Source organism: Myotis lucifugus, unplaced genomic scaffold, assembly GCF_000147115.1.
Source record: "Myotis lucifugus unplaced genomic scaffold, Myoluc2.0 scaffold_46, whole genome shotgun sequence".
NCBI classification, from domain to species: Eukaryota; Metazoa; Chordata; class Mammalia; order Chiroptera; family Vespertilionidae; genus Myotis; species Myotis lucifugus.
The window spans coordinates 3,346,102-3,358,105 of NW_005871094.1; the positions used below are offsets into that span (position 1 = coordinate 3,346,102).

Sequence of the window (12,004 nt, forward strand, 5' to 3'; positions counted from 1 at the left end):
GGAGGCATAAAAGTCAATCCCAGAGCATCATCGGAGATAAGTCTCAGTGAGAGGAGTTAACCTTGACATGATGTGATGAGAATGGCATTTATTTCTGTGGTTTTCCTTCCCCAAGACCATAAACCCAGTCTAGTCATGAAAAGAGATGAGACAGTCCTACATTGAAAGACATTCTGCAAAATATGACCATCATTCCTCTAAACTGTCAAGGTCATCAAAACAAGGAGACTCAGGAAACTGTCACAGCACAGACAAGCAAGCCTACAGGGACACCGTGACTAGATGTACTATGATATCCTAGATGTGATGGAACAGAAAAAAGACATTAGATAAAAACTAAGGAAATTATAGACTAAAGTATATAATTAAGTATATAGACTTAATTATATAAAGTACAGACTTTAGTTAATAATAATGTATCAATGCTGGTTCATTAGTTGTGAGGAATGTAAGATATTAGTAATAGGGAAAATGAGTGTGAAATACATGGGAATTCTATACTATCTTTGTAACTTTACTCTAAATTTAAAACTATCTTGGGAGTCAGAAAACAAGGCTTACGCAATGAGAAACAGAGGGACCCAGGAGAGAGAAGGTCAGGCTGGGTCAATCCAAGTCCTCACTGGGGCTGTTTCTGGAGCTCTTGGCAAAAAATTCTCTTTTTATTTGGGATCAAATAATCTTGGGGCTGCTGATGGTCAATTTTTATTCTAAAATAAAAATTTTATTTAAAAAAATCAATCCCGGGAGTCATATTAGCATTAGTCAGTGAAGTGAGGTAGGGAGTTACATTAGCAGCTAGAATCTCTGATACTTGTGAGGACAGTGCAATGGTAGGCAAAGGGTCGTCATAGCAGCCAAGTCTGAAACAAGCAAAAAAAGTAAACTATAGTCATTTATATTGGCTGACTAGACCTTCAGGCCCAAAATCTTTAATAGCCAGGGAGAGGCAGGTAGGGGCCAGGGAAATGTTCTCACATATATTGAAGTCTTTTGTAGAGAAGACATTCAACATTTAATTTCGGAAGAATAGGACAGAGAAAAGAGGGTTAGACAGAAGTCAAGGGCCTTGAATACAAAAGAGAAAACCTCCTAGATGGCAAGATTGCTTATAAGGCAGAATGTATAATCAAGGAAGTGTTAGAATCTCTAAACCTGGAAACTCTTTACAGAATCCAAGACAGAGAGGAGGCCCCTGAGGAAGCAGTGCAGACAAAATGAGCCCTGGAGCCCCTTCCTGCAGTCTATTTTTAACAGCAACACGTCCTTAAAACAAAAGGGTGAAATACAAAAGCAAGTCATTAGTGTTCAAATTGAATACATCTAACAATTTTTATGTAGGTCACATTTTCCTGAGGATTTTCTTTACCATAGCAGTTCATTTCAAAGCCTTTCTTTAGAATTCTTACAAACACCAGGTACCACAATGGACAGATACCATGATGTGTCTTTACTACAAGGTTGAAGTGATCTAAGTGGGAAAACACACACATATAAACCTAGATCCTGAATGCCCAACTCAATATGATCCTGTTCAATCTCCTTGCACTGAAAGCATGTTTGTTACAGCGGATCCTGAACATACAGGAATTCTAGAAGAGGGCGTGAGAGACAGAGACTAAGTAGTGGGTGGGCAGAGGAGTCAGAAAACAAGGCATGTGCAACGAGAACCAGAGGGACCCAGGAGAGAGGGTCAGGCTGGGTCAGTCCAGGTCCTCCCTGGGACTCTGGGCAAAAATGCTCCTTTCATTTGGGATCAAGTAACCTTGGGGCTGCTGATGTTCACGGATGTTGCCATTTGGAAAGCGCTCGCCTGAGATGGAAAGCAATAAAGAGAAAATAGGAAGTGCTGGAGAGGGGGAGCAAGAGTGAGCAGGTGTGTAAACATATCTGTGACACGATGCTATCTTGTGAAACTCTGGATCCAGCCATACCTGAAGCCTTCTGCTGTACCAGTTGTATGAATCCATGCATTCTCTTGCCTTCAACTGGTCTGTGACTTTCAATGGAAAGAATCATAAGTAGAACAGGCTTAAGGAAGATTGAGAGGGGAGGGGCACCAAGTGAAATGGAGCAGGAGCCATGGACTGAGGTAGGACAAAAGTAAGAGCAGTGCCTTTGGTGCAGTCAGAATCTACATGAGGTGAGAGGACCCTTTTAGGTATAAAGAAGACAGAGGGACCTTTGGGCAAATACTAAGAGAGATGGAAAAATTATCTTAGAAAAAATGGTCACCCCGATCTCCTGGATGAATGGACAGCCATGCTCTGCCCTTAAATGCAACACTTCGGGATGACACACGTTTCGGGTGGATGAGAATCCTGCTACACTATGTGAAGAGACATTCTACTAGGAAAAGAATTTTCTGCCCACTTCCTCCACTCCATTACATGAGTAGTTTCTTAATGATAATAAAGCACGGCATTTACCATACCAAATAGTTAATAGGATGCGGAACAAAAACTGAACCTGTAAACTTATTGCCTTGATTTCTTCCCATCCTGAGCACCCATGGGTGCTAGACAAAAGCTAGCATTTTATTCCTGCTACTTAGTCTCCAGACTTGGAGCAACTCTTGTTGAGGTAATCAGGTTCGCTTTTCAAAATAATAACCAAGAGCTGTTCCTTGTTCCCTTTCTAAAGTCACACTGACATGGAGCAATTAGAGTAACCCATTATAGAGAATTCCCTGCTTTGTTCAATTTATAGACATCAATGGACACCTCTCCTGGGAATTCAAAGAACAGACTCGTGTGGGCGAGCTAGGCTTGCTGGTGGCGGAATAAAACACATTTGCTCACTGCTTTGTTTTAACAAAGACAACATAAGTAGTGATTACAGTTCACTGGGGTTTTGCACCAATCCTCAAAACGCTGACAGTTACTTAAGTCACTCACTGGGTGGAATGATCATCTTGAGAGGAACAGAGGGTACCATTTATATTATAAAGTGGAGTGAGCACATGAGACAAAGCATCAGCAGGCGTGGTAGAAGAGATCTTTGTCAGAATAAGAGATGATTACATTTAGGAATTAGACAGCAACTGTACTGAGTACTCGTGGTGACATGAACAACAGCTCAACTGTGCCATTACAGAGGTGAGCATAATTCTGGGAGCTTCTCTCTCTTTCCAAAACAGTCGATGCAGGTTGGCCTGAGTATATCACTCAAAGGCTTGATAGAAATTGCAACTATTGTGCCTTGTGGAGCCCTTTTAGAATGGACAGAACAGAAATCTGGAATGCCATGCCACTGGAAATAAGATACTGTATTATTAAATACTAGAGGCCCAGTGCACAAATTCGTGCATGGGTGGGGTCCGGCTGGCCCGGCCCCAATTGGGCCGGGTCGGTGTGGTGGAGGTGCCATAGGTGGTTGTCCCTGCCCCTGGTCGAACTCCTGGTAGAAGGGACAATTTGCATATTAGCCTTTTATTATATAGGATTAGACACTGAAAGGCCACCAATGATCACTAATACAACTACCCATGCAGTCCTGTATTTGCAAGAAGCAAAGAAATCAGCAAAACAGGCATCTGGTCCCTTTTCAGAGCTGTTTATTTTGCAATTAGCAAAAGGGAAGTAAGCTATATTTGACTTTTTATTTTTATTTTGGTAAAGTGGAGTGGCACCGGGAGATAAAATGGATAATTTAGGCCAGGGGTCCTCAAACTTTTTAAACAGGGGGCCAGTTCACTGTCCCTAAGACCGTTGGAGGGCCAGACTATAGTTTAAAAAAAAACCATGAACAAATTCCTATGCACACTGCACATATCTTATTTTGAAGTAAAAAAACAAAACTGGAACAAATACAATATTTGTATTTGCATGTGGCCCGCGGGCCGTAGTTTGAGGACCCCTGATTTAGGCTGTTGCTTGTGACAGATTGCCTGATACAAAAAGATTATAAAGTTGAGGGTCTTTCAATGAGACCTACTTATCTGAGTCTGCTCAGATCTAATACTGTGCCCAAATTATCCTTAATAGGTGCATATATTTTTTTCTATTTCTATAGGTTCTGGGAACAAATATGTATAATTTTTATCAGCAGATAAGAAGTAATATTTTAAATAATAAAAAGTAAAAGTACAAATAAGAAGTCATATTTTAAGGTTTCTAAAATAGAGTCTATGATCTCACTCAGAGCCCCTCCTCTGGTGGCCTTCAGGAGAGATGCTCAGTCAGCACGAGATCCGAGGCCGCGTGCATTCCAGGGCCCGGACTCTGCCCCTGGGGCCGGGATTTTGAATAATTTAGCCCGTGAATTTCATCTACACCTCTTCCATCTCTATGCTGGAAATGCTTGTTAGTCAATAATAACTTGTCAAAAGACAATGGCAATAAACGACTTCCCCTGAAGTTCACATTCCAAATGATGTGTTTTCCTAGCATTAACCTTCGAATGGTTAACTCTGGTACTAAGTTCAGCGCAGATTCTGTTTCTTTCATGTTCTTGCTGTTATTTTCCTTTTTTCTACCCTGTTTCTGTCCTCTGTTTATGCATTCAAATCTGCCATTTCCTTTATTCCTTCTTCATGTTTGCTTTGCCTCTATTATAACTGCCTACCACATGCTTCTGAACGAATGCCTTTAAGATGTATTTATTTTATAGTTATTAAATAATGTCTATGTGCCCTAAAGTTTTCAAATTATTTTTCTCTGAGTCATTGGTTCTTGATAAAAAAAAAAGAAGTTTCACATTTTTATTTCATACCCTATTACTTAGTTTTCTTGAAATCTATAATTAAGTTGTCTCTTAACCATCTCTTTTCCAGAATAATTGTTTTTCTCACATTCTCTATTTTCAAGCACCTTAATCACTTCTAATATTCTCTTCTTAGACATTTTTTCATTAATTTGTATCAGTTAAAATAAAAAACGTCAGCGTGTGCTCAGCGCTGAGTTTTGAGATAAGTTCCTTCCCTTGGGAAGTTGTGAGGGGGACTGGCTTTTGTTCTTGAGACAATCGTGGTTCAATCTTCCACGATTTTGTTTCTAAGGTTTCATATCAAGCACTGTTAACATGGACCATTTTTGGCTTCCCACACCCCACACAGGGAAGCGAGATTACTTCCTTTTGCAGAACCACCAAGTGCAGAGGCTCAGCTGAGCTGGATTCTGGCACAGTCTTCTGACAACCTGGACACATCCCATAGGGTGACACATTCCCAATGAGAGTACTCAGTCCAGTTCCTCAGCCGTTCCCCACCAGTTACTTACTCTGGGATGTGGAAAGATTGGAGAAGGCTGACTTTGTTCGGCCTGCTAACCATTCCAGGCTCTCATGCATGTTGGCCAAGGCTTTGAGGTCACTGACGTCACGCAGGATGTCTTGTGGAGGGATTAATTTATCACCCAGGTTCCCAATAAGAACTTCTGACTCCTTGCCAAAGGCTGCCCTGCAAAGCAAACCAGAGACATTTCACATACAGCACGGCAAAGACTGGGGTGGGCAATACTTTTTAAGACATGCCCAGCATGAGGTTGTTATAATCACTGTTATTGCAGCATGCTACTTTTCCTAGGTTTAATTTTATGAGGATACTATCATATACCTGCTTAAAATTAGTTTGATCCTGGAAAGAGAGCTCTTGGAAGAAGAAGCAAATGACCTGATGCTTGTACCTTCAGCAGCAACCGGTGTGGGCCTGACCTACACAGGGATGGTCCTAGGGATGCTCGATGCCTGCTCTCTTCCGGGATTCCCCTTACCTCTTCTCCCGCTGTGCAAATTGACGAATAGCTGATGGTGTTAAATATATATATTGTTTGAAGGTATTTGAAGTAAATAAAACCACTAAGTTAATCTGGCAGTTAGAAAATGTTCTGGAATGCTCAAAAGCAAAGGGGCCCAGCCTCTTTAAGGAGCAGATTATAGTTGGGAAGGAAGGCAGGCCTCATTCATTCATTCACTCATTTACTTATTCTAAAAAGGCTCTGGGCACATAAATGAGGAAGCATTTAGGCACTCATCATTTGGAAAGAAAGCCCAATAAAAATCAATGTCAGGATCCTTTTACTGACTGGAAGAAAACAGTCAGGTGGATTTCACACAGAGCCCAGTGTCTTCATAATGTTTTTGGAGGGTTGAAAATCATGCTACGTGGGGTCGCAGAAGGATGAGCTGGAGGGGACCGGAGATCCTGCATGGCTCAGCCACTGCACAGATGAAGAAAGGAAGGTGCCGAAGGTTAACTACTTTGCCTGCAGGACACATAGTGGCAGGGCTGGGACTCACGCTGTCCAATTCCCACAGCTCTCTTTCTTTAAAAAAGAGAGGACAGAAATGATAAAAGATAAAGGAAGATGTTAGGGAGAAAAATCCTGTCTTTTCAGGAAGTACCTAGAGGTGGGCAAGCAGAGCTCATGGCGGAAGCTGGAATAGGCACCTGGAGTTTCCCATGGAAGCCTCCCCACAGCTTTTAAAACTCAAGATACCTTCCGTGAGCAGCAGCTCTACTTTATACGTAGAACAAACTAAATTAAGTTTCAAGTGAGCAGTGTTAATAAGAGCTGTCATATATATTCAGAGCGATGCTTAATGACACACAGCATTTGGTGCCCAGCACTATAGCAGACACCCAGCGTTGGCAGAAAGAGCTGCTGTGGATTAAATGCCTATTAAAAGTATGTAGCTGAAGTGGTGGTTCATGATTGGGCTTATTTCAACAGGAGAAAAAGTCAGAATTGATGGAGTTGGGTGAGTCATGTGGACAGAGCACAGAAACGCGAGTGCACTTGGGGGTCTTGTACCAGATCCTGGGGTGGGACCCAAAAGTCTGCATTTCAAAAGTTTCAGGCTGCTGGCCTGGAAGCATGCTTCCTGAGTGGTAAGGGTTGGAGCACAGACTTCAAAGTCAGGCAGACAGGGTCTGAGTCCTGCAGGCGCCTCTTCCTTGCTGTATTATTGGCTAGGGTGATGGCGCTGACCTCCTATGGAGCATTTTAAGAAGTAGATGAGGTGACCTTTAAAATCTTTATTGGGGAAATTTCAATAATTACAGAACTAGAGAGAATAGCGTAGTAAACTCCTAGGCAGCCACTGCTCAGCTTCAATTATTAGCAACTCACAGAGAGTCTCTTTCATCTATCCTTATCCAGAATTTTAAAAAATATTTTATTGATTGATTTTTAGAGAGAGAGAGGAAGAGGGAGGGGGGCAAAGAAGGGGGAGAGGAAAAGAAGGGTAAGGGGGGTGGGAGGGGGGAGGGATTTGTTGTTCCACTTATTTATGCATTCATTGGTTGCTTCTTGTATGTGCCCTGACTGGAGATCGAACCTGCAACCTCAGCATATTGGGATGACACTCTAACCACCTGAGCCACCCCAGCTAGGAGATGCCTTATCCGCAATTTTGAAGCAAATCATTCAGCTGATATTCTTTGGTGCCTAACACAGTGCATGGAAAGCTAACAAACTGTAGCTATTATTATCCTTAGGTCTGTTGAAGTGGTTGGTTTTCTTAGTGTCAACCTGGGGTCTGCTGTGATGAATAATTAAAATAGATAAGAGAGATCAGAATAAGTTGGATCTCAAGGGCTAGTTTCACAAATGGAACCTTGCAACATCAGAGCAAATGCCGCTGTGTTTCAGAGGCCAGACTTTTCTCAAAAACTTCAAGAGGTAAATCATTGCGGCAGAAGCCACTTGTGGGCTATGCGGTATCCATTATCCCATGCCTGCTTAGTAAAAGGGCCCTGGCATTGTTGGGGTCGGCATGTACCCAATCTAAAAACAAAATTAAAAAAACACACAACACGAAACCCCATTCAATTTCCCAGCCCCTCCTGCCGATGTGGCGGTCAATGAAATAACAGCTGAAGTCATAGACAGGTTTCCAAGAAACATCTCTCAAGCATCTTAGTTGGCAAGAACCTCTTTTGTGCCCTCCCCCGCCCCTTACTGGACGCAGCCCTGGCATCAGGTGCCCTTGAGCATGAAAATAATGCTGAGAATAATGGAGCCAAAGACAGGAGGGCTTGGAGGCATCGATGACATCATGGAGCTGCAATGCAGCCCCAGATAATGCACTTCTAGGCTTAGTTCGTTTTATAGGAGAGAAAGTGAAACCTTATTTGTTTAAGCCATTGCTATTCCAAGTTTCTGCTACTAGCCGCTAAATGTAATTTCCACTGACACCATTATCTAATTAGCATAAGTGATGTCATTCTTGGAAAACTTTCTCTAAATTAGATATCTCTGAAATCGAGTTACTGCGAAAGCAAGACAATGTCTCTTCCATGATCTGAGCCCAGCAGACAGTACAATATCTCCCCCTTGGCTGTCACGCAGTCGAGTTGTAAATATGTAGTTTGCTTAATCTGTCCTTATATATCCACTCTCCCAGCCCCTTAATCATCTTCGATAGATATAACAAATAGTGCCTCTGAGCTCGGTGGTTAAAAGCAGCAGGGGAGGCAAACAGCTTTGAAAACCCGGCTCGGAGCCATCTTTATGCATGGAGGTGTAACCCTGGGGGGAATGTGACAATCAAGACAAATGCATTTATGTCGAAGTCGAATGTGCTGTGTGGGATCTGAGGCCTGGGCATGTCTGCGGTCTGCCTCTGAGGCCAGATGCCGAGCCCACTCCCCTCCGGCTCCCTGAGATCGGCTTAACCTGCTCCGAAGGGAGCTCGGTGGACCGAGAGAAACACACACTGCCGCGCGCTGCACACATCGCAGACATCTCATTTGACAGGAATCCATAATCACCCCCTAACAACCTGGAGAGGGCCCCGCAACCATGACATCCAGAATAAATGATTGACAGCTATAACCATTTCACACAGAAAGTCATTCCTTCGAGGATTTGTGTGTCAAAGAGCTTGGTGGACGGTCTTTGTGTGTTACAAAAACCTTCAGGGGACGGCTTTAGCTGCAAAACCATGGACTTTTTTCTAAACCCTCTAATTTATTAAGTAAACTATGGTATAGTCACACTATGGAAAAGTGTTCAGTCATCAGAGATTATATAGTAGAAAATACTTGATACCATAGAAAAATGTTGCATATAGTTTATTTTTAACCATGATATGCAGTTGAGTAAAACAAGCTGTTATAAAACTGAATGCACCACATACTATTCAAAAAAGAGTAATTATAGATTTTTATGAACTGAAAAAGACTGAATATCTATACACCAACATGTTAACTGTGTGACCGGATTATTTTCCTTTGTGTTGCTCCGGATTTTCTACGTTTTCTCCAAAGAACATGTCTACTTGTAATTAAAAACAAAAATTACAAACCCTACGGGAATGAGAAAACCTTTCAGATGGACACATGAAGAATTTCACCAGGGGAAATGGGAGGGGGAGGGATTACAGTCACTTGAATGGAACTGGGAGCGACGGGTGAGAGCTGGGGGCTAGCTCAGGATGGTCAGTGTCCACCACAGAGGGTCACGCTGCCAGACTGACCACACCCAGCACCTGGGCCAATGCGGTTTCTTTCTAGATCTGAATCGTACTTACTCTTTATCACCTGCTTATTATGAAAGCGCAGTACTTAATGGAGATGTTACGTGTTTTTGAGGGAAATGGGAACAGAATGATCATTTTCTTGAGAAGTGAAGTGACAGGTGCTCCGTAACTGCCCAGTGATTACCTGACACGGCCAGGAAGAGAAATGTGCTTGCTGTGGGTACCCTGAGTCCCATGTGAGGAGTCACTGTCACCATTGTAGGCCAACATGCTCACAGAGGAGCCCAAGAAACTGAAGAAGGGTGTTCAACCTGTTAAGCTTAATTTCCCCACACAATTATCATCTTTAAAGAGCTTGATCTGACAAGACTTCATTTAAGAGAGTTTTGCGAGAGCGTGAAATCTGTGTAACTTAATTTTACCACACAATCATCATCGTTAAAGAGGTCTATCTGACAAGAATTCATGTAAGAGAATCTTGCCAAAGATGCCGAAAATTGTCTCCATTTAGTCTTTAAATAATTCTGTTATCCACTGAAATCTTAGGAAGGAAAAAAAGAAAATCTGCATTTCAGCAGGCTAAATGCACTTATGAGAGAAACACTGCAAATCGTTTCTGAGCGACGGATTTGCAGATCTGTGCTATATTTGGTCCCATAATATACACACTCAAGACTCAGTGCTCTCTCTCCCTGCCCCATTCACCAATCACCCAAGACTGCTTCCTACTGCTGAACCCACTGAGCGACCAGGAAACACGGACAGAAGGTCAGTCCCCCTGTGACCCAGTCAGAGCAGGGGAAGGGCGAGGACTAAAGCAAGCCGGGCTAATGGTTGCGAGGTGGCATTTCCTCTACGATTTCATATGAGGAGGATGTGAGTATTATAGTCACTTGAACTGAACTGGGAGCAGTGAATGCTTGGTCTGGTGGCATTTCCCCTACGATTTCATATGAGGAGCTGGTAGGGGTTCACTTTCCCATTTAGTTCAGAGGTCACCAGATAGGAGGAGCTAAATCTGACTTGAGATGGAGGACAAGGGGATCCCAGACCTGGGAGGAATGCAGTGACTGAGGTCACCAGACAGGAGGAGTGGCATCTGACTAGAGATGGAGGACAAAGGGCTTCCAGGCTTGAGACCAATGGAGTGACTGAGAAGTGTGACTCCCTGTTGGGGAGAGGAGGAGAATGCCTCCCTATGATGGGTAGCTGTCACCTTGTATTAAACATAGTATGACATTTTAAAATATGGGTACAAGGGTGAGAATGGAGACAGAATGACAGAAGGGTGGAACCTAAAAGTCCTAAGGCTATTGGCCCAAACCCATTCCTCTCCTCTCCCCTGCTCTGATCTGTAGGGGACGGGGGAGCTGACCCCTGCAGGCTGTTTCCTAGGCTCCCACTGGGTACTGAGCATGGGTGGCCCTGATGGGACACTGAAGGACACAGGGAAAGGACAAGACAGGGCATTTATCCCTCTCCCTTTGCCCGGGATGACATCTCCAGTAAGGATGCATCTCATTCTTAGTCCATCCAGCTCCTACCACCCCCAACTCCTCTGCGTGCCTCTCCAGGAAGCACTTCTTCCCCTTGGCATTCCAGTTAAAGCGACAGTGACTTCCTGCTGTTGCTCATCTATGGGTTATCTTAATGTCCCCTGTGTGACACGCAGGGCACCATGAACCCATGTGCCAATTCCCTACATTAAATTCCCTCTAGGTAAACACTACGAGTGGTTTCTGTTTTCCATGTTAGATCCAACCTTATACAAGACCTAATAATGATGTCTGACCACATGCCATGCTACTGGGAAGTGAGTACGTTTTTGGCACGGGGATTAATTAGTTCTGTTGTGCAGGTAGTGAAACTGAGATGTAAAGATCACTTGTAAAGATCACTTAGCCATTACCTGTCAGAGTCTAAACTGATGAAGGTTATAAAAAGGTCAGGTCACCTTACCCAGATTCGTCCTTATGAGATGCGACAATGACACTTCCATTTATCATGTCTGCTTTTTACAACTGCTCAATCTTCAACACTCAATCTTCAACACTTTCAAAACGTGTGCCAAAATAATGGGGGTAGTACCATTCTGATGGGTTCTTTAATCAGAATGATCCTGGCTAAACCCTTATAAATAGGAAGTAATCCAGTTACCTTGATTACAACGTTATTTTTGTCCTGGAACCTGCTGAAACTCATCACTGTCTACCCTTCAATTGTTTTCATGCATGTGCATGTCATCATACACTATCATGTGAGTAGCTATTTTTCATATTTAATAAGTAATTGCTCCTCTTTAGAAAGCTGCCTCCTCCATTATCACAGTCAAGGATTTTTCCTTTGCTTTCTTCACCTACTGTGTTTCTACCATTTAGAAACGTGCAATGCTCATGACTGGCGAGGTGAGGTGAGCAGTCTACAATTCTGTGCAGAGGCAGAACTGGGAACAAGTTGGGGTGTGTGGTTCTCAGGTGTCCTTTACAATCAAGGTGAATATGTGAAATATCAGCAACTTCTCTTCCCTTAGTGTCTGTTTGGGCCTTAAAACGTATTCATTTTTTCCCATTGGTTGCAGGGA

The 12,004-nt window shown here is 43.0% G+C and overlaps 1 protein-coding gene across 1 annotated transcript in view; it reads right to left on the reverse strand.

Annotated features, from left to right (window-relative positions):
* Positions 1 to 12,004, reverse strand: part of EXOC4 (exocyst complex component 4) — a 719,168-nt gene that overhangs the window by 105,079 nt on the left and 602,085 nt on the right. Inside the window, exon 14 of the mRNA XM_006088330.3 lies at positions 5,220 to 5,398. Coding sequence (XP_006088392.3) covers positions 5,220 to 5,398 — 179 coding nt within the window. The remainder of the gene's footprint in view (positions 1 to 5,219; positions 5,399 to 12,004) is intronic.